This window comes from Pristis pectinata, chromosome 19 (assembly GCF_009764475.1).
Source record: "Pristis pectinata isolate sPriPec2 chromosome 19, sPriPec2.1.pri, whole genome shotgun sequence".
NCBI classification, from domain to species: domain Eukaryota; kingdom Metazoa; phylum Chordata; class Chondrichthyes; order Rhinopristiformes; family Pristidae; genus Pristis; species Pristis pectinata.
The window spans coordinates 30,075,142-30,098,009 of record NC_067423.1 but is presented as its reverse complement, the minus strand read 5'-3'; the positions used below and the strand labels follow the sequence as shown (position 1 = coordinate 30,098,009).

At 37.7% G+C, this 22,868-nt stretch overlaps 1 protein-coding gene across 26 annotated transcripts in view; it reads right to left on the bottom strand.

The window, feature by feature from the left end:
- Positions 1-22,868, bottom strand: part of anks1b (ankyrin repeat and sterile alpha motif domain containing 1B) — a 609,252-nt gene that overhangs the window by 36,394 nt on the left and 549,990 nt on the right. For 14 of the 26 annotated variants that reach the window (XM_052034200.1, XM_052034196.1, XM_052034194.1 and 11 more), the window contains 2 exons: positions 20,290-20,388; positions 17,180-17,332 (listed from right to left, as the gene is read on the bottom strand). In XM_052034200.1, the coding sequence (XP_051890160.1) occupies positions 17,180-17,332; positions 20,290-20,388 (252 nt within the window). Of the gene's footprint in view, positions 1-926; positions 1,122-7,846; positions 8,053-8,243; positions 8,320-8,359; positions 8,831-9,171; positions 9,301-17,179; positions 17,333-20,289; positions 20,389-22,868 lie in introns of those variants that run through there. The other 12 variants (XM_052034207.1, XM_052034211.1, XM_052034214.1 and 9 more) reach the window with 10 other exon arrangements.

The window sequence follows — 22,868 nt, the reverse complement described above, 5'->3', positions numbered from 1 at the left end:
AATGCACCATTTAACCACTGAATGACAGGGTGAAACTATTTTTAACAAATCAATTGGAAATGAGATGATATGCAAGTGTGACTCATACAGTATATTTTTCCAAAAGAATCATTAAACCGTAACAACTACCTTCAAATGCAGACACAATTAGCTCCACACATTTAAACACAAGGAAAATTTAAGTAAAATGACCTAAGAAACAAAGTTTCAACATCAATTGTCTACTTAGTGCTTAAAAAAGCTAACACGATTTCCATAATGAGTTAGTCCATTTATACACCTTGAAATTAGTTACTAAGAAATATGTAATAAGTGTTGTCATAGGAGGCAAAGAATGCACAAGGAACTGGACAAACAATTTTTTTCATAGCACAATACTGCAGCAATTATGTGTGTTCTTATGGTACATGGAAGCTTAACTTTTCATACAAATAGCTCCAAAATGATTGATCTCTACGAATCTGAAGTGATGCAATCATTTTATCAATGTGATGGATAACTTTTAGTAAATGATAAACTCAGATTTTAACAAAACATAAAATAATAATTGGTTTGGAGAGTTCTTCCAGGTTGCAACAAGATGAGTTTTGATATGGTTCCGGCTCTATACATCCTCTTACAACTAACTGGCTCTAAGGATTCAGAAATTACATAAGCCAGAGAAGGAAAGTTTGAGCAGTCAATAAAAATTCATTGCAATGACTCCAGAGTGCATTAAAGTTTCTTAACCCCTTTTGAGATTTGTCATTTGGATTGCTTTCATTTGCTCTCACCCATTGCCACCAATAACTGCCACAGCACACAGTGAGACACTACCGAGGGACTGGCAGACACAGTGAGAAAGTTGTTTCATTTCCCCAATGTCTCACACTCGCATGTAGATAATCCACTTAGAGTATGCTGGAGGTAAACATATCAGTACGTACCAGAAATCAACTGGAATTTCAATTCTCCTTTTGGTGTTGTCAAGGCTTCTATACCTTGGGCTGATTTGAGCTTTAAACCCTGTCCTTCTAAAAGGAAAGGTTAGTTATTTGTACTGATCATGGATTCTGGCACAACCTTCCTCTTGATATCCTCATTTTTTTCCCTTTAGTATTGTTACTGCTAACCGACATGGCATTTTCTTTGAGCTGCGAAGATAGAATTTCTCACTTTGGCAGCTGCAGATGCGGCGTCCCAATCAGCTGAAAGTTGGTAATGGTTTGTCTTCTTGAGGCAGAGGGCTGTGCTTGTGCAGTGGCCTGCTGAGAACTGGCAACTCTCACCCAGTGAGCGCAAGCAAAATGAATTGACAGGCACAGCTGGGATTTAAACACACCATCCCCCCACTATGGAGTATATATATTGCTTATATAATTGTTAAAATGCTCCTATTTCCATCAATAAACTACCATTTGTAAACACATCCAACCATCAAGCACCATGTCTGTACACCAAGTAATTTGGGATGTCTGAAGATATAACAGTACTTTAGAGATGCAATCTATTTTTAAAAGATGATTCTGCCTTTAATGTGAAACAAACTTACTTTGCATCAAGACAGTGAATGTAATTACATACCAAGACTTCTACTACTAAAGTGACTACTTAAGCAGCTTTTGAATTGCAATTGTGAAGCAAGGATTATTTTCCTATTTTGACCAATTGGTTTAATTTAGTTTCTTTCCCCCTCTTACCTCCGAGCTGAAGACAAATTATCCAAATAGCATCAGCTCATGGTCTTTAACCATAGACAACAAGGTGTATAAAACAAATGGTTTCCCAAATGGCTTTCAATCTGAAATGAGGTGTTAGGATATCTATCAATGCAACCAATGGCACCAAGGAAACACGATACTAAACCTCCACACTAATGAAACCAGAGGGATAAATCTTCAGATTTCAATACAGTTCATATTGTACTGAAATCTTCTGATTTCAATTATCCATTCTTCGTTGATAAAAATCAAAAAAATGTTCCATTATTGTTTTCTTGTTTGTGAATTATTTTCACACAAGTTGCAAATTTTGCAAGTAAACTATTTCAATATACTATTAATTTCTGAATGAAGATTTTTAAAATGTTTTTTTTTTACAGAATTCAAGAAAATCCCCTGCTAATATCTGAAACTTTAATTAGCTCATTAAGAGCAATGGGCAAGATTAATGCATCTTCATAACATACCTTAATTTTACAAAGTATTACTATTCATGAATATTCTAAAACCAACAATAATTATAAAATAACTACCATTTAATTAAATGATTTATTCTAACCAAGGGATGATCACACTTCGTCCAAATTACTTCAACCAAAATGTTGCCATTAGATTTAATTGCTACCTCTGGCAGAATTATGGTTTCCTTCTGTACAGGAATTATCGCCATAAAACCCTCACATCAATGGTACTGTAAGATTATTTAATTTATAAAAATAATGGCAAATGTATGGCCTCTCCATCCAAGACTGCATTTGGGAATATAAACCACCTTAACCTGGTGAAAGCAGAAACTGAACTTTGAACAGTCCCTTGATTCTCTGGCCTCCTTTAGCATCATACTCAGAACACCACCAGCTAATGTGCAAACAACAGAAACAGCACCCGAATGCAGTTACTACACCAGCTGCAACAGCCCCTGACAATTGGATTAAGGATTTGCTCCTTAAAGATTAAAAAGGAACATTACCAGTCCACAGGGCTCCAAAAGGGCAAGGGGGTGGGGAGTGAGGGAAGAGGAATGAATATCGGAGAGATTAGTACAGCAAGTTTGCCCAGAATCTCAGAGAAAGAAAGAAAATCTGCTTTAAAGTTTATCAATAATGCTATAACGCCACAATATATTTGTGGAACAGTTAACTGAAATATTTCAAAAGCACCATGTCAGATAGACTCTCTGGATATGGTCAAATAGATTTGATTACATGAACAGTTATTTCTGGAATGAAGAACCCTTAAGTCCTCGCGTATCCAGATTATTAAATACATCACATCTAATAGCCAGTGAAAAGAATGCTAAATAATTATTTAGAAAAGACAGTATAAAAATGGACTAATTTTAATTAAAGACATTAATTTTATATCTTGCCTTCAATTGCTTAAAATATCCATTTTCTATTCCTTCCTCAAATATGCATCCATTTTCTTTTTAAAAGCTATTAATAGGCTTTGCTACACCCTTATTTCTGATATCTCACTCTACGAACCAAAACAAATAGCATTTTATACAAAATGTATTTCTGCAACAAAATACCCAAGCATCACCTAAATTATGCCTTCTCATAATCAACTTATTAACAAGAGAAAATAGTTTTTGTCCATTCATCTCACCAAAATCCTTCCTGATTTTAAATGCATCAGACTGCCTCTTGCTTCTTTTGGTTTATTGGCAGCAGACTGGGTTTCTGTAATTTCACTTAAAGAAATTGGCCTCATTTCCTGAACAGGGCATTATAAGCTGCACCATTTGAAACAGAATTCTGGAATTCTCTCCACTAAAGGTCTGTGAATGCTGGGTCAATTGCAATTTCAAGACAGACGTCAATAGGGCGTCAAAGTGAGTAAACAGAATCAAGAGACCGATCCGAAGACATCTGAAATATAATTGAAGTTCATGTAAAGTATTCTAGGTGTGGTCTCACCAAAGTCTCATACTAATTGGAACAAGACTGATTCTATTTTATGCTCTTCCTTGCAAAGTGAATGATCTCCATTTTTCCCCAAATGATGTCCTATCTACCACCTCTTTCTATCCCTTTTCCAGGTTCTTTGTATAGTCATTACAGCTCACTTTCCCATGTAATTTTGTATCATTAGAGACTTGAAGCAACACATGGTGCCTTTTCAAAGTTGCTTATTTCGACTTTAAATTGCCGAAGGCCCAATTCTCATTCTTGTGGCACCTGCCAGATTGAGGGAGGGGTGCAGCGGAGGCTAGGTAACCAGTTTATGGTTTCTGACTTACTTCCTTTCTTGTACAGCAGTGTCACATTCGCAGTCTTCCAATTCTCTGGGTCTGTTTCAGAATATAGGGAACTTTGGAAGATAACCCCCAATACAATCTGCATTTCTGTAGCCACTACTTTCAGATTCTGGTAAGCTGGCCATCAGTTCCAAAGGATTAGTCTCATTTCAGTCCCTTTAACTCCTTTGGTACGTTCTCTTTCGTGATTTATTTTTATTCATTTAAGACAATGTGGGCTTTGCCAACTGAGCCAGCATTTAACTGCCCATGCCCAATTGCTCTCGTTAGGGTGGTGGTGAGCTGCCTTCTTGAAGCACTGCAGTCTTTGAGGTGGGGGTATACCCACAATGATGTCAGGGAGGGAGTTCCAGGATTTTGATCTAGTGATTGAAGTTGCCTTCCCATTATTTCCATTTTATTTATTGTAACTTCTAATGGTGAAGACTAATGCAAAATATTTGTTTCATAGCTCAGTGATTTCTTTATTTGCAATTCCAACTTTTTCTTCCTTTCCCTTCAAAGAGATTGATTTCTACTTTTCTTTTTCATAGACAAGAACATTAAAAAGGAGTAATCCACTCAGTCCTCAAGCCTGCCCTGCCATTCAATAGGCTGATCTATACCAGCCTCAACAACTCTTCTGTGCCAGTTCCCCACAGCCTCCAATTCCCCCATCTTTCAATAATTTATCCACATCCTCTAAATATTCCCAATGATCTAGACTGCACAACCCTCTGGGGTGGAGAATTCCAGAGATTCACCACCCTCTGCAAAGGGCTGTGCATTTACAGATGAAGTTCCATAGCCTAGCCAAATAAAAACTGAAGTTGGGCATTTTGCTGTGAGCTCATTCTGTCAGTGATTGTGGCTGCACTGTAACATAAATAATATACATAATTGAAAAGGTATTTTGTTAACATAAAACAATGTATAATGGACTTAAATGAACATACACCTAGAATGAATTACTCCTCCTGTTTCTAGGTTACCAGAAGCGTTAAAAGCTCTGCCACTATTTCCATGCAGATGCAAGTCAGTTTCACCCCTGAAAGGCTTGTCTCCAATTTATAAGACCATGCCCCCAAGTGTTAGACTTTTCATGATCAGAAATTATTTCTGTCTAAACTCACGGTTCCAATACTATCACAAAACTTTAACCATCAGCCTAAATTCCAGGGAACATCACCTGAGTTTGTGTAATCTCTCAGTTTAACCTTTGGAGTTGAGGTAGACTTCTGGGAAATCTATCCTGGACTCCGTACAAGGTCAATATATTTTTCCTGACTTGTAGTGTTCAGGTGTGATCAAATCGGAGCTTCGTATAGTATAACATAACTATCACCCTTCTGTATCCCAGTCCTCTTGCTCTCAAGGCCAGCAATTCTGTTACTCTTTTTGATTATTTTCAGCCCTGTCCATAATATTTTATGACCTTTGTTCAATGATTTTTTCTAAGTCTTCATTTAAAGTATTCTATTACATCCCCATATCCAATATCTCTTTTCTGTCTGTACACCATCTCTGTAACTGACACTTCCATCCACATCACATATAATGCTGCCCATCTCTGAGCCATCATCAAATTTGAATATATGGACTTTTATCCCACTACCCAAGTTGCTTTCTTAAAAAAGATGCAGAGTTGTGGACACAAACCCTTGTGGGAAATCTGACAGACCAATTTGGGCATCTGCTTGTTATGCCTGCTCGGGTAGTCGTGGAGAGAGGAATGATTTTATAAGGCTTCTCCATAAAACATTTCCTTACCATACATTTTTTTCTTCCCTCACCATTACCCAAGGCTCAAATTGACTGAATTGAACTCTGACCCCATACCCATTCCTCCTCTATTTGGCATTTATTTACACCTCAACAAAATTTCTCATCATTCCTCAGCCCAATAGCTGCTGGAAGTCGACTCCATACTCCTGTTACCTCCATTTGCCATTTTCTGTGACCATTTGCCTGACCCATCTCCTCACCTACTCCACGACCACCTGTTTCCACATACCAGACACTTAAGCTTGTTCAAAACTTGGGAGCCTGACTTTAGCACACAAAATCCTATTCTGACATCATCATGCCTCAACAAACTACACCAACTCCCAACCCAGCAAAGACTAAAATGTAACATTTTTCTGTGTAAACTCCCCTGTACTCTCAACACATTTGAAGCTCTGCAACTCTTAAAGATCTTTCTCCAAATTCTTCTTGTATTCCAGATTTCATTTGACTCACCATTGATGGCTGTTCCTTCAGCTCACTGGACTAATCTCTTAGAATTTCGTCCTAAAACACTCTGCCTCACTACTTCACTCTCTGCATTTATTAAGGTCCTTAAAACTACTATTTCATCTGCACTTTTAGTTGCCCGTTAGGAGTTTAGAATGAGAGATGATTTCATTTAAATAAAGTTATTATAGGGCATGACAGGTTAATTGCAAGGATGGCTGGTGTTGCTAGAACTAGGGGTCACAGTCTTAAAGAGGTTGACCATTCAGGACAGATGAACAGAAATTTCTTCACTAGAAGGGTTGTGAATCTTTGGAATTCACCACCCATGGCAGCTGTGGAGACTCGTTCACTGCGGATATTCAAGAGACTGGTAGATTTTCAGATATTGAAAGGATCAAGAGATACGGAGGTTGGTCCTGGAAAGTGGTTCTGAGGTCAGCCATTATCTCAATGAATGGCAGAGTAGGCACAATGGGCCAAATGGCCTACTCCACTATTTCTTAGCTTTTCTTTCTCCTTATGTAACTTGGTTTCAAGACTGTCTCATAATGTTTCCTTGAGGCAGTTTCCAACACCAGAACTGCAACTTGTTGTTGACCTGAATAAAATAAACTGTAGATGGTTGTGTGAATTAAAATAGAAATTAAATGAATTTTTTTAAAGCTCACTTACAGTTTTAAACTAATCATTTCATTAACTGCATACACACAAGATTCTGGCAATATTGTATTTGCAGCAGCAGTCACCCACCCCCCCCCCCCCCCCCCAAGTAGCCATCATTTTTCTTAAGGACATACTACTTTTCCATGTTTATCATCCTTATTTTTGTTTTAAACTGTCCCTGGCATTTTAGTCTGTGTGACTGTGGACATGGACAGAGTCCTTCACAATGCAGTCTCTTGTGGGAAGGTGTCTGATCTCCACACATCACATTCCCAGTGGGACACAATTTAAGGTCACTCACTCTGCAGAGTGAGACTCAAGGAAAATCAGGATGATATGAATTGCTGACCTAAATAAACCTTGCCACTCAATCTACTTCCCCATACCCAATATTACCAAATCAACTGTAGTATACTTTGTACTTATCAGTACTACAATTTTGGAATGGCTGCCAAGGAATGATATTAATGGCAAGTGCAAAGTATAAAAATGTTAAAGAAGAAATCAATAATAAACTACCAAATATCCAATAAATCATAGAAGTCAAAATAAATTATCCTCTTCAAGATTTTTAATCAATTGGAAGAAAAGCTTAGATGTAAAAATCCCAGCAATCAAATCCGTGCTCGTGACCAATAATTACAACATTCGCATAGATTCCTAGGACAACTAAACACCCGACTACTTCAACAATTTATAAACACTAATAACATAACCCTAGCTTTACACTTAATCTGGTTTATGCTCACTCATCCAACATATCATTCAATAACAGATAAACAAAAGATGTTTACTTTCAATCAGCACTTCAATTAATAATACTTTTAATATGCGGTGTTGCCGTCACAATTTATCACTTGTTAATTTTATCACTCGAAGCATAAAACATTGGATAATTGCTCTTTGCTTTATTGGCAGGTACAGACACGAATGCAGAGAACTAGAGTGATTGCTCTCCGAACCACGTTCAAAATTTGAAGTCAAAGCATGTTAAATACAATACCTTGTGCAGCACTGTTGGTGGAAAATAACATTGCAGAAAGCAAAAAACTCAAAAAGCAGTTTCTCTCTGCAACTTATGCCATTTATTTTCCCTTGAAACATGGCAAGTGACGGTACTTGGAGACAGCAGATCGCGAGGTGTAGCTCGCTCCCTCTGTCAAAGCTGGATACTATCACATTACTCGGTTAACGTCCCTTCCAGCAGAAACGTAATAACATCGATGCGTTATTTACATAGCCACTGCAGTTAAACACAGCACCGATATAGCTGCATTGTTTCTCTTAAACTAGAAGTGTACAAAAGATGTAAGTGATATAAAATTGTCAAACTATCAGGAAAAAAAACTACAGGGTTCACTGCTCTCGTCTGTTACCGTTAGCTGAAATATTTTCCCTACCCTTGTATTATTACAAAACTGCGCATCTGTCTCTCGTCTCGCCTTCCATTTTATAGACCATCTGCTGCCGTTGAGTATCTCAAAGTTTCCAAAGTGAACGATTAAATCTGACTCACCTGGCCCCCAAAGCACGAGTGGAATTATGCAGAATTCCCAATCCTTTCACAGTCAGAAAAGATCTGCAGTCGAATCCAGGCTGTGGGAGCACCTTACCCCTCTGATGCGTCACACCACACCAAAGCATCAGAGAAAAATTAGATGTGCACTCTTTAAAAAAAAATTCTTACAAAAAGGCTCAAGACATAAATGACAGCTGTTCTGGCTCAGGGTCAAAAACGAGCTCGCCCTGCATCAGTTTTAAAACCGTAACAATTCTAGTAAGTCTTCAGCAGCAGACACTTTCTCGACTGCACTGGTGCCTTTGCAGTCACGTTATTATGGATATTCTGTCACATAGGGAGTCAAGCTGCTGCACTGATTCACAACCCAGATGACTGGATACCTTTTCCTCGCACCATCAGGAAGAGATATCTTATTGTACTTATTTGGAAGACATTGTATTTATTGTGGTTACTTTTGGCTTCCAGCCACAACTACATGCAATGCTTTGAAAGCTCAATTAGTTTATGGGATCTAGAAATGCCACTTCCGCATCCACCATTAAAGAAAATCCCAAGGCGCCCGAAAAATACACCGAACAACCTGAAATAAAGACCTTTGCTTTCACAGCTGCCAAGAAAAAAACAACTTTCCTCAAATGATGGCCAATTAAAGTGCTTCCAGAGACAATTTAAGGACAACCAAACTGCACAGTTAGCAGCAAGGCTGAAATATCTCGCCTCCTGCAGCCAATTAAGACACCCCGAAGCATTGCATTTATTTAACAGATGCGTGCATGCATGAAGGAATGACAATAATTATCACTAACCTCTTCGTACCATTACACAAAAAAAAAGCGAAGAAGCAATATATTTGATAGAGAAAATGCAACATTTTCATTGAAATAACGCACAAAGGCTGGTTAGGACATCCATTTTCACAAATCAAAACGAGTCATCAGCTCTTTATATTTTGTGTGGAGAATTAATCTAAAAGACTGGACTATTAAATGTTGTAACCTGGGAATAGAATTTGCTAATGAAGGTCTGTTCTTTGCTGTGCTACAATCACCATAGCAACTTCCAGCTGTCATAGTAACCATTTAAAGATTCTCCATGTTAAAATACACCTACTAAAATGACACTTAATAAATGCTGTAAATACAGAGCTTTAGTGCCTTTAACTCGGGATAATGCTCTTCTACACAAGGCTAGAAACTACATTTTGGTTCAAATCTGTATTTGCTGTACCCTGAGTTCATCAAATAAAGAGATGTAGACCTGGAAATTCTTGCATAGCACAATGGGGTAGAATTTTAGAGGAAAACTGATCATTGTAAGTGATTGGGTACCTATAGTTTGATTTCTGAAGCATTCAGAGTTTCTTCTGTATTTCTTATGTGCCTTGACACACATTGCGTAAAGAAGCCCAGATATGTGCAGAGACACTGTGCGATATTGGACATTATTTCTGAGAAATTCAGTCCTGCATGCATGGCCTCACAACCCATTCAGAATCACTGGTAGGTCACTGTCTTTAACCTGTTCTGCGAGTCTCTCCCCACCACCATACCCCTCCCTGACCTCTCTCCACACCCACCACCATATTTTAACTTCAACCAGATAGTGACCTCCACACCCCAGAGCTGATCACAACCCAACAATCTTCAGTAGCCAATCAAAATCCCCAATATCCTGACCAACATTTGAGATCCTGATTCTCCCCCACTGTCACTCCTCTCCTCCGTCCCCTTACGTCCTGCCTGACTCCCTCCATCACGGTGGAGTGAGCAGAGGAACAGGCTTTGTGCCAGACCTGTTAGGTTAAGACATTTTTAAGCACTCAGGAAAGTCTGTTCTCTGCTTACTTTTGTCAACATTATGCCAACGAAAATGGAATTCATTGAATAATTTCACAAATTTAGATACATTTCTGTATTTAAATTTGCTGACGACACATAATACACTTTCTGCTTTGATGAAACTGACCATCTCCAAAGGTGAAAGGCAGCCTTGGTGAAACTGGACAAACAGATCCTCTGTGAGATTTACAAGGTGAAAGATTTATGTAAAGTTTTGGTAAGAATAATGTCAAGGTAACTCCAAGGTCTTCTTTAGAATAAATGAAATTTTGTTACAAAATATTCAGGATTTGACTAAGGCAAGAGGTTTGAGTAATAAGGAAATATGTAGAGTGAAGCCTCAATGCAACTAATCTTAAAAAAATGACACATGCAGTGCAGGAGGCTAGAAAATGCACACTACTTGGAAAAAATGTGCATTCTGCTGATCATTTAATATTATAGAAACATACAGACATTCTGTCTCTTAACTGATTGAAGGGTTTAAGGACATGATGGCTTTCTCCTGCTGCTATGCTCCTCAATCAAATGTGAATACAAAAGGATTCATTCTCCCCTGATCCACACGTTAGTCTATCCAATCCATTAATTGTATCAATTATTGGAAACACTCCTAGCATTCAAACTCCAGGCACAAATGTTCAATATTTTAATGTGGTAAAATATAGTAAACAGGAAAATCAATAAGAAAATGAAAAGGGTGATGAATTTATACAGTATAATTAAAATTTATTAGTGGGTCACATACCTTTTGCAATACTTGCAAAAACTTGAATAACAAGTTTTTGGTGATACTAGTTAAGAGAAAAAGTTTGACAAATATGCCATTCATTCCTAAGTATTGCCATGAACTGCCTCAGTAGGCAGATAGAACATTAATTTTCACTCTAAAGTTTCAACTTAAAAATTTCATCTCTACGTGACATTGCTACTAATGCAACACTCCCAAAGTCTTGCACAGGGGTGCCAGCCAGAATATAATTCCAGTTACACATAAATATCATCACCAATATCGCTATGAACATACATGATTTGGAGAATGGATTGTGCTTGTGGTCATTGAGCCTGCTGACTAGACTGGAGCAAATTGGTCTTCTGGCCTTAATAGAATATTAACAGTGAACTGCAGCCACCCATTTGGGGAAGAAGGAAGGGTGAAGCAGAAAGCAGAGTGAGGAAGGGAATTCAATGAACTATTTTACTAAAAGGGTCACGTTTTTGGTGGGAAGCTCCTGCTGTCTCTTTCATAATTGCTGGTTCGGCTGGATGTGGAACTGCTTTCTGGTCTGGGTACTGAAACAGGCATTTGTATTCAGAAGACCCAATACATAATTATAGGGATCAGTGAAGGCAGTATTACAGCATCCCAATCAATATGTGTCAAAAGTGCTTCTGAGTGCAGGAGACTGGGATTCTAAATTGGATTTATTGCAACCACTTTCCACTGCGTAAATGAGTGCAACCAGATCCAGTTTTAATCCCCTAATCTTTTACCCAATCCCTAAATTCACTATCAACTAAGTGAACTAAAACATGATCTGTACTTCCTGGGAATCAGAACAATTCACCAATTCTGTTCTTCTTATTAACTCATTCATATTTAGTAGATTTTGCATTTATATCTGAAAGCAAATAATCAAGTTTATGCATATTTCTAAAATATCATATGTGCTACAGCAAAGATTCCATTTTTAAGATCCCTGAAATTATTCACAGATGAATAAAATTATCCCCTGTAAAATCATATAAAACATATTTACAATGAGATCTAACTTTATGGTCTCAATCTGTAATTTATTGAAGAACCACTTTAATTCTGTATCATATTCCTTGGCTTTGTGTGTGAGTGCCACAGTGACACAGATGTAATATTTTAGCTGCATAAGTGCCACATAAATTAAGAAACCAAAAAGCTCACTCCCTCCTCTGTCAGTGACAGGCCAAGTAAACTTTATTTTCTGATAACTTGATGTGATCTGATGCAATAAAAACAGTTGGGAACAGCATGTGTTAATTTAAATTACCTGAATACAAATTGAATGTTATCACACACGATAGTATATAGAGGGCTAAAAATGCACTCATGATATTACCCATACCCATATATTGATCAGAAATTCCACTTTTTTATCCATTATTTCACATCATTGCACTGATGAGTTGCATTTCCCATTAGATGCAGTTACTTGGGCAACTGCACCACCATGTGCTCAAATAAGATAATGTCATGTTAATGCAAGATATTCATCTAACATGAACTGATGTGCTGTATATCCATTTTTTCAGCTCATAAATAACAGTCAGTATTTGTTATTATTCTGGATTAACAGGCACTAGTGGAGTTTACTATTACTCTTAACCAATCAGCTATAATTAACTATGAAGAAACATACCTGGTTGGTCTTGACATACAATGAAACTTTTGAAGTACAGGTTGATTCAATTGTCAAAACACTGGAAGTTATTATTATGGAGACACTTTATTTATTTATTCTCTATTAATTTAAAGGAACGAATAATTTCTATGTTATGTATGAAAATCAAAACTGCAGTGTTGGAAATCTGAAATTAAAAATACAGAAAATCCTAGAAAAAACTCAGCAGGTTAGGCAGCATCTGTGGAAAGTGAAACAGTCATACTTTGGGTCACAGATCCAAAACGTTGACTGTTTCTTTTTCCACAAATGCTGCTTGACCCGCTGAGTTTATCCAGCGTTTTCTGTTATTTACTTCTCTGTCGTACATACAGGCAAACAATTCTGCCGCCAAATGCAGCAGAACAAACAAATGAGCAGGAAAGCTGGGTGGTATTAAAATGATAGGTGGGAGGTTGACTTGATCTGCTAATGTGCCATTAAGTGTCAGGGTGTAAACTACTTCGATTGTTGGCCATACTGTTGTCATTACTTATTTGGAAGACATTGTGTCTGTGCCTTCCTGCCTTCTGACAACCTTGAGGCCATAGTGTCTCTGCCTTTCTGCAAAGTGAATTGGGCTGCAATTGACAACTAGACGCCTGGCAGCACAGCCTGAGGCCCTGTCCGTTAAGCACCCTGACGGCCTGCACGGTTTGTGCTGTTAAGTGGCCATTTCACTGTTTCCAAATACCTCTGATCATCAAACACATTTGGAAACAGATGTAAAGTAGAGAAATGAAAAATAATAAATTCACTTGACTGATGTAAATGTTCTAAAACACCAATATTAATTAACACGAAGTAAAAGAAATCAGGCTGCTCCCCTTCATTTGTTTTTTAATGAATATTAGTGACCCAATAAATGAGGCAGTTATGGCCAGCATAAAGCTATAAAAGGAATGCATCCGGTTCCATGGGTTGTTATGGTTTCAGAGATGAATCCACAGATAGAGCAGGATGTTGGATACAACTGCAGGTGTGAAAGTCTGGAACCCCACTGACACATGGAGCCAAGTACTCTCACAGCATTTTAGAAGTACCTAGTCCAATCATTACATGAAATGATACAGTTGGAGGCATTCAGAAAGAATTTGTAAACCTGCCTAATATTTCTCCCCATTAACAACTATTAAAGAAAACAGAGAGAAAAAAATCCAGATTTCTATTCACGTAAAGACATTATCCAAGTACCTGTCAAACTGATCTTATTTTCATTAGATCACTGAATACATTAAGGCTTGGTGACTTTCTGGAATATTTTTGAAAGCCTAGGTTTGATGTCACAATTTTCAATTTCCTTTCAGTTGACTCCAGAGTCTTCACAGCTCAACCAGAAGTTCACTCTTGACTACGTTAATCAGTTTCTGTGCAAGAACTTCCTAGCACCTGTTCCAAATGTGTCTTTCATCATCTAGACTTGTGTTTCTTTGTGCTATTTTTGGATCACATCTTGAAGTGGTGCTTATGTTTACATTTTCCAGACTGTTTCAGAGCTTACCTGCCTTGGTAAGCTGCCTTATTTTTAGTTTTGTTCATCTTTTTCTTAGAATTCAACCTCTTAGGGACGCCAAAGGCACCGAGGGCTGGTCTGGCGGCTTATTTCTCTTTGTTCTACTGCCAGGGATTGAATTTTTCATGTGTGTCTCAGTGGATCTCTTTGTGTTTAATATCACCACTGATTGGTTATCATTCATTCCAAATGCTCATTTTAGAACTTTAAATGCAAAGTCTAACCGTCCCTGTGAAACATTCTGTGCTTTCTCATAGCCACATGATCCACACAGACCAGTCCAACACAGTCTCAGGCTGAAAATCAAGAAAATCTGCAGGTACTGGAAATCCAAAATAAAAATGGATAATGCTGAAAACACTCAGCAAGTCAAGCCACGTCTGTGGGAGGAGAAACAGTCAACTTTTCAGATCAAAGAAACATTCATTCTTTTTCTCTTCCCACAGTCTTTGGATGGACCATCTACAAAAGCAACAACCTAGACCTGGTCCACCATTCACAAAGGGCTGGCTGGTCTCAATCAGAAGAAGGGACTCAACTGGATCACGAATTGTTAGTTGGAACTCTGCAGGCATTCAGGGATGCATTTAGTCACTTAAATCTGCCCATTACTGGACAATGTTTGAATAAGATAAAAGGATACACTGCTGGACAAACTCAGTGGGTCAAGCAGCATCTGTGAAGGTGAAGGAATGGTTAACGTTTCATGACGAGACCCTGCATCAGGACTGCTGGAAACCACGTGGGACAAGATGGCGGTGAGCACAAACCCAGAGGAAGGACACGTGGCTGTGGTAATGAGTCTTGGGAAGGATGTCATCAAAGAGCAGAAGAAACAACAGAGGGAGAACAGTGAAAGGGACTGAGTATAACCACAGCTCCCAACTTTGACATGTCCTTGTTAGTCAGGAGTTATACTTAGCTAGGTATGCCTTTGACTTGTCTCACACTGCTGTCGATGATGGGTATTTTGCAGTAGTTTGATATGACCGAGACAGAGGGCAGTTAACAGCCACTTGTATTACACCAAACTGTGGTCACATTTAGTCCAGATGGATAAGGTACCAGCTTTCCATCCCTATCAACCACACCCAATGTATTCTTTTCTCCCCAAAGAAGTTCTTCTGAACCTTCAGGCAAACTCAGAGCCAAAGACAAAATCTTCAGTCCTACAAAAGCCAGCAGCAGATTATGACATCTACTCAATCCATGCAAGACAGCAGTGGCAGTCTGCACTGTGCTCGAGGAGAATTTCAGCTCTTCCCAGTTCACTAGCCAGCTTACCTCCATGGTGCTAAGGTAGACTCCCAAACACGGAGGGTATGTGCAGATGTTGTTACGCAACCTCACTTACCTTCTGCAGGCATGTGGCTTGAACTGACATGCAGCTTCTCTATGTTGAGTTACTTGGCGAGCATCCAGCCTTTCTTGAGCTGCTTCTGTTTTACTGGGATCTGTAGTTACCTTCAACCGGTGGTCTCCCCCACCTGGATCTGCAGCCATAGTGAATGAAGAGCTGCTTCTGAACCCACTCACTGCTGTTTGACTGCACCAATGTGGCTATAAAAGAGGAGGGCTCTGAATGCAGAGTCAAGGATCTGCAGGATGGCATAAAACTACACCAGATGCTGACAGATGCTTTGGGCACCAATTGACCTGCTGTTACATTCAGCCTGTGGCCAGAAACATCCCACTGCCTAAAGCAGCGCTCAGACCTGACTTCATCAAGTGAGGTAAGGGAGCCCAAGTGTGTGAAACAAATCTGTCCCATCCAACTTCCATTCAGATGAAATTTCTCAACTGCACAATGATCCAAATCCTCACTTCAGTGTCTGTTCTATTTCTAGGAAATTCTACTTGGTGGAATTAATTGTAAGACTGCTCCTTCAAATACTCAATAAAGATTGTTGCAGTGGGTCATTTGGTTACCAAAGCATCTGATATCATCCAGTGCACTTTCTGCCACCCTGCAAATTCCTGACTCTATTTATCTTGGTTTTCAGAGTCCTCCTCTTTTACAGCCATATCGATGGAATCAACCATGTAGGGAGTGGGAGCAGCTGCTCCCTCACTATGGCTGTATATCGTGATGGGGGAGACCACCAGCTGAAGGCAACTACATTTTATGCCAACAAATGCCTTGATATGACATCTGGCAGAGGCGAGGAATTCTAATGGTGGCACTCTATTCTGGAGTCCTCTATCCTAAAGTTAGAACTTTAAGCCACATCACCAACCATTCCAGCTGCCTTTGACTTTTGCAACTTGTTGTGTCTGAATGTTACACTTGCTTTCAGTGCAAGCCATTGCAGCCCTTGTATGGTTACCTGGAGGGGCTGTTCCTCAACATCTGGCTGGCTTTAAACGCACAGTCCTGATCTTCAACACAAGATACAATTAAGGGACCAGCAAGCAACTATTTTCTTTAAAACAATTTTGGTGTTACTACACAATTATAATAATTAACAAAGTGTAAATTTTAAATTACAAACAAATTATGTGGAAACAGTACAACTTCTACCAACTAACCACTGAATGACCTCACAATATCTAATAATTCTAGCTGACAATATTTATCTATCAAAACAAAATTTCAGCCCTGAAGATGAAAATAAACAGAAGCACCAATGACTTGAGAGATGAAATTGCACAAAATTTATATGTTTCATAAATGCGCTAACAAGGCCATTCCCAACATCTGAACAGTGTCACAATCAGATCTGATTATTTAATCATTTTTCTGCAGAAGCTCTAAACTCTAAATTCCAGAAAACATACTTTCTTAAAAGTGTGGCAATTTCAACCAGAGAATGATAGCTGCAGCAAAAGTTCTGCTGGAGAGACCCTGATTAGTTCATCTAATTCAGGTGTAATACGAACCTAAACTGTAGAGATAAGGTCCATTCGAGATTAGTGATTTATGCAGGCATGTTTTTATATCAATTCTACTTCCTCAGTAAGATACTAGGTGTTATAACACCCTTCAGAATTTAAATCTCTTCAACACTAGCAATTTATTTTCAAGATATTACATGAATCATGAACTTACATTAATGAGTTCAATTTCCCACAGCTTTTTCACAAGATCCATCGACGTATAACCATTTGCCAGAAAGGTCTTGATGTAATCATTCAGTTCTAAAGAATCTAACCAATCCGCTACAGACGTTGGACTGTTTGTATCATATCCAATAACCTTCACCTGAAATGAAAGAGAAAAATATATGCATAAGAGCTGCATAAAATTATGGATGGGGAACTTGTTCTTTTTCATGCAACTATGCCCCAAATCCAACTAACATCTCAAATAATGCCCTAAACATGAGAAAAGAGTAGCATGGTAAGAGTATACCTGCACGGACAAACACTGCAGATTATCTATATATCAAGCTTATGATCTTTTTAGCTATGTCTAAGCACAAAATCTTATCATGTTGTCTTTATCGTGTCTGAGGACATGTTAAGATTAATTTTAATTCTTGCGACAGAACTAACCACTGCATCAGAATATTTCACTGGGAAGGCAGTCGATAGAATTGGAATTTGTTGCAAATATGTCATCTACTACAGCTAGGTTCAGGAAACCTCCAATGCATTCTGACGACAGAGATAGAGTAATGCAAGGATCAGGATTACAAATCAATTGCTTGTTGGATGGATTCCCAGAATCAAAGGACTATCCACTGAGAAGAGACTAAGTGAATGGGTGGATTATCCAGAGTTTATGAAAGATAATCTCTGAGAAACATGCAAAATTTGGACACGGTGGAGGCCAAGAACCTGTTCCCTGGCTGGAGTCGAGGACCAAGGATTATAAATTTGAGGATTGGTCATTTAGGACTGAAGTGGAAAGAAATTTCTTCACTAAGATGACTGTGAATCATTTGAATTCTCTATCCAGATGACTGTGGATGCACAGTTAAGGAGTCTGTTCAAGACTAGAACTGATAGAATTTTGAGCAGCAAGAGAATCAAGAGGTTTGGGAGGAGGGTGGTAGTATTGAGTTCATAAGATGTTCAGCTCTGAACTTATTGAATGAGGGACCATATGCCTACCTTTGTTCCTATTTTTTATCTCGTGTATAATTCATGCCATAAAATTAGTTTTCATTTCCAGCCAAATGCATCAAACCTCATTATTTATGAATAGAAAATGCTAAATACAATGTTATCAGTGTAGAAAGCATGCTAATATTGTAGGCTTAATTAAGTAATCTCTTGTTGAGAGCAAGAATTTATAGGGCCATAATAGTAAAAACCAGGTTCCAACCTGATAAACTGAAACACTATTGGTTAAAAGACAATCTGAGGATGTCTTAATAAATTAGTGCAATGTGTTTCTGGAAAGTAAAAATATTGATGGAAACCATTTTAAAATTATTTATTTTCTTACAAGTTTTAATCATGCAAATTTGTAGCTAGAAAGAAAGATTTGGTTTGCCATTTTGGATTTCTAAGTGGCTTAAATGTGTTTCTGGATCTCTCGCTCACACAAATGAATGTGAAAAATAACATGAACTGATGCAATCAGAACATATTCAAAATTAGGTATAGGCATTCTTTTATCTGGTAATATATCTAATCTAAATATTACAGCAGGAAAATCATCTGCTAATTACCAGCCTTTTATACAATTGTTAGTCAGGCAAGTAGACTAATTGCTCATGCTGAATTTGTTTCCCATCAGATTTCTATATGATTTTAGAAAACGATAGTCCACTTAGACCAGAAAACTTTAAACTGACATTTGAACAAATAATAATGTTATAATAATCAATTTATTCAGGAGAAGTTTAGTACTCATCATCAATTTAAAATGAACACTTTCATATACTTAAACGCTGCGGCTGCAACTCATAAAATTACCACCAAATTTTACCTTTTTGTTTGATTTCCCATCTTCCCTGTCCTATTTATCTAAATTAGATTTAATTCATTGAATATTTTTTCTCTCTTTTCTGATTTTTTCCCCAAAAAATACCTTTTAAATCAAGTACTCTTACGTGGTCACACCATACAACTAGGAGGTGTAACAAACGAGAAAAAAAATTCATTTGGTTGAAAATAGATTTAATCTATTTTTTATCCACTAACATCTTAAAATAACATAACTGGCAGCATTAGTTTGATAAATTCAAAACCTAAGGTTTAATCCAGTATTTAGTAAAAGTTGACAAGGTAATATGGAAAACAAAGGTTTTCATTTCCAGTATCTTAAGGATAACTAGTAGAAGATGTGGAAACTTTACTTACTAAAATAGAATAAATATTGTTACAGTACTAAGAAAGGAGCCAACCTCACATTTGCTTTGGCTAACTCAATTATTTTTCATTGTTTAACAAATTTCAGTACTTGTGAACAAGTTTCAATTAGTCTCAAGTTGGCATATTTAATTAAATTTTGGTCATTCCTGCAACTGCACCTATTTATTTTGGTTCCAGACTACTTTATATAAGCCGAATACCAAGAACTACTTCACCGGACACACATCATTAGCACTTCCAGACTGCTGCTGATACACAGAATACACTTCAATGATGCCCACCACCACTGCTTCTCATTAATAAGTGTTAAATATATACATCTCTTGACAGAGAATATTAAATCAGTAGTTTCTCCTAACTATACAGCACTTGTATTTAGATTGGTATCTCAAATAACCTAATCATTGGTAACTGTATTGTATTCATGCCTACACTGCCCTGATATGGATTATACATGCATTTTAAAATAACACATTAGAACAAAAAGCAGCTGTTTCTTTATTGAAACTAAATAACACAGAACAAATAAACAAGTAAAGCCAACAGGACTTTCTTAAATCACCACAAGTTATTCCTAATGTGTTTCTTCCACCAAAACGTCTACTAAATGACATGGCGCAGAACTTCTCAATGTGGTTGTTTTGGAATTTGTTTAAAGTGCAAATTAGTTCCCATTGAGTGTGGCCAGTTTGAATTTTGATACCCAACAAAAATAATTTTGTTCATATGCGTTCTACTGAGATGAGATCACAGAGATGGGAGATTTCACAATTGGTTTAATCCACGAGACCGTAACAGTCAATGCTCTTCAATAGTCCCTAGGTGAATTATTTCCCAACACAATTTAAAGGAATAATGGTAGTTATGATTTTTCTGTAGCATATCTCAACTCACTCTAGGAAGCCCACGAACAGCTTGCAAAATTCGTTGTCTGTGCGAAGAGTTAAGGATGCCTATCTCCAACAAATCCTGGTCTTCCACAACATTGCTTCCCTGGAAGGAGAGAGGGGAGAAAAAGAGAAAAATGAAGTAATTCCCACTGTCCAATTGTGATGCACTGGTCTGATCAACAACTACACTGTGGAATTCCAGAGTTAACAGCAGGTGAACAGTTACTATCGAATAGCTATGATGTGCTATGAAACACCTTTGATGTTCACTTACTTAGATGTCAGTGGAGTGAAGTAAAGTAGAATGAAACTATTGTAACCAAAATAAAGGAAGCAGATGTCAAGAACCAGTATTTCCTGGACCTTATTGATTCTGTACACAGAAAGGAAGATCCTTTGCCCCTGAACATTCAGCTCCTCAAGGTTTACAGCTTTGGTCAATAGTGCACAGCATGTCACAACCATCTATCAGCATGACTGGTGTGCCATTCTGGTAGCATGAGTTTCTTTTAGTATGATGCAATCTTAATCCCAGAAAAGCCTTTGAACATATTTGGCTCTTCAGGGATTGACATACAGAATATAAATGATGGAGACTTATCTTTTCATTCTACAGAATCATTTTCACATGTTACAAGATAGTTTTCAGTTTTTGATCAAGTATCATTAGAATAATCCTGAATATTTCAAAACTGATAAAATTGGAGATTATGAAATGTAAATTGTATTTTAAAGGTCAAAGACTGAAAGGAAAAAAAATTATATAGCTCCCATTACAATCTCAGCATGTTCCAAAAACATAAGAGGCAATGAGTTACTTTGTAACAGCAAATATGCCAACCAATCTGTGCACAGATTGTCCCACATACAACTATGTAATAAGTGTGATTTTTCCAGTGATGTTAATTGAAGGATAAATATTGTGCACAAAATCTGTACCCCACTATGAAGTAGTACTACAGGATTTTAACTTGGGATAATATACAGGGCTTTAGTTTAAGACTCAGCTGACAGTGCAGCATTCCTACAGGACTGCCGTGGCAGTCTTGTGCTGAAGTCTCTGGACTGGAATGTAAACACACAATCAGAGATGAGAGTGTTACATACCAAGTCACAGCTGACACAGTTCAACTACCACAAGATGAATTAAAGAAACAGTCTATTAATGACAACTGTAATATTATAGCCTAGATGTAAAAGGAAGAGAAGACCTTTCATAATCCAGTATGGTGATTCTTTCAAAATGGAATTAAACATAAACAATATAAACTTCAGTTTGTAGTATTATTAAAATATTAATTGTCTTTGAAGTTGCACCATATGGTTAGTCGCAAACTGGTAGTGAATTGGATTTCCAATGCAGTCGATAAAAATTAAAATTGGGCAGAGTTTGAACTCTGTCAATTCACTGTTAACCACAGTGTTTGGCTGATATTTGGAATTTATCTCTGATTAGCATTAGAGGCTGGGAAGAATTCTTTCACAATATAAATTATACATACATATCTGCAAAAAGATAAACTGAACATGCACGTTGAAAGCAGCAGATTCAGAATGCCAATTGTTCATTTCCAGTTTCAAACTTATGGCATGTTTCCAAGACATCATTAACACAGAACAAAAACTACTAACACTTTTGTACCACTGACCACATAAACCTTATTCTTGTGCTGTATTATAATTCCCATTTGTAAAGGAAGTAACACCATTCAATCTCCCAGAATTCATCCAGAAACACACCAAATAGGATTAAATTGCCAGTGGAACTCAGTTGTATCTTCAAGTAAATGATCATTGAACTTCACAGTACTTCAGCTGTGGATCTTTGATAATTATGAAGTATGGGCATAATTCAGATTCAGCCCTGCTAAATTATGCCATGGGATGCACCCTAATACAATACATTAAGTATGCACATGAACTTAAGGGCAACTTGCTGCAAAAGGAGAAGATGGAGGGATCTGAAAGGAAAGCTCTATAATCTGAAAGCACATTTCACAAACTCACTTAACTGAATGGTACCGCAGGAAGCTGTGCTTTTTATTACATTTCAAAAATATTACTCTATTCACAAAATTTGTACATACATGATAGAATGCATTTATATGTTGCCGTTCTCACTACAATCCATGTAATTCCATTTCCGTTACATCATTAAACAACAATTTTCCATCACATACATTACTTGAGCAAATAGTCTGAGGGTTTTTATTAAATGGGCTTCAGCTCCTCAGTCTGCAGTGGCAGCAGGACCTCAAACCATAGCTCTTCCTTCTCCAGTGAGTTTTCATGGTAGCTACACCAAGCTTCAGTGCATCCCTCAAGGTAGAGGTCAGGGGGATCTGCCACACTGTGTAGATGCAGCTGTGGACATACAGCAAGGCCAGGCTCATAGAACACAAAAACATGAAGGTAGCTTTGAATTTCTATGACACAAGATCCTTCAAGCTGTAGCTGAAAGATGTTGTAATCTATATTCCAATGATCCACTGGGTGAGACACTGAGGCTTTGTTCTCCAAACAAGCAGGTACAATTCCTTCTCCTTATGATGGGAAATGTGGCAGTATGTGTGAGTGGCTTGG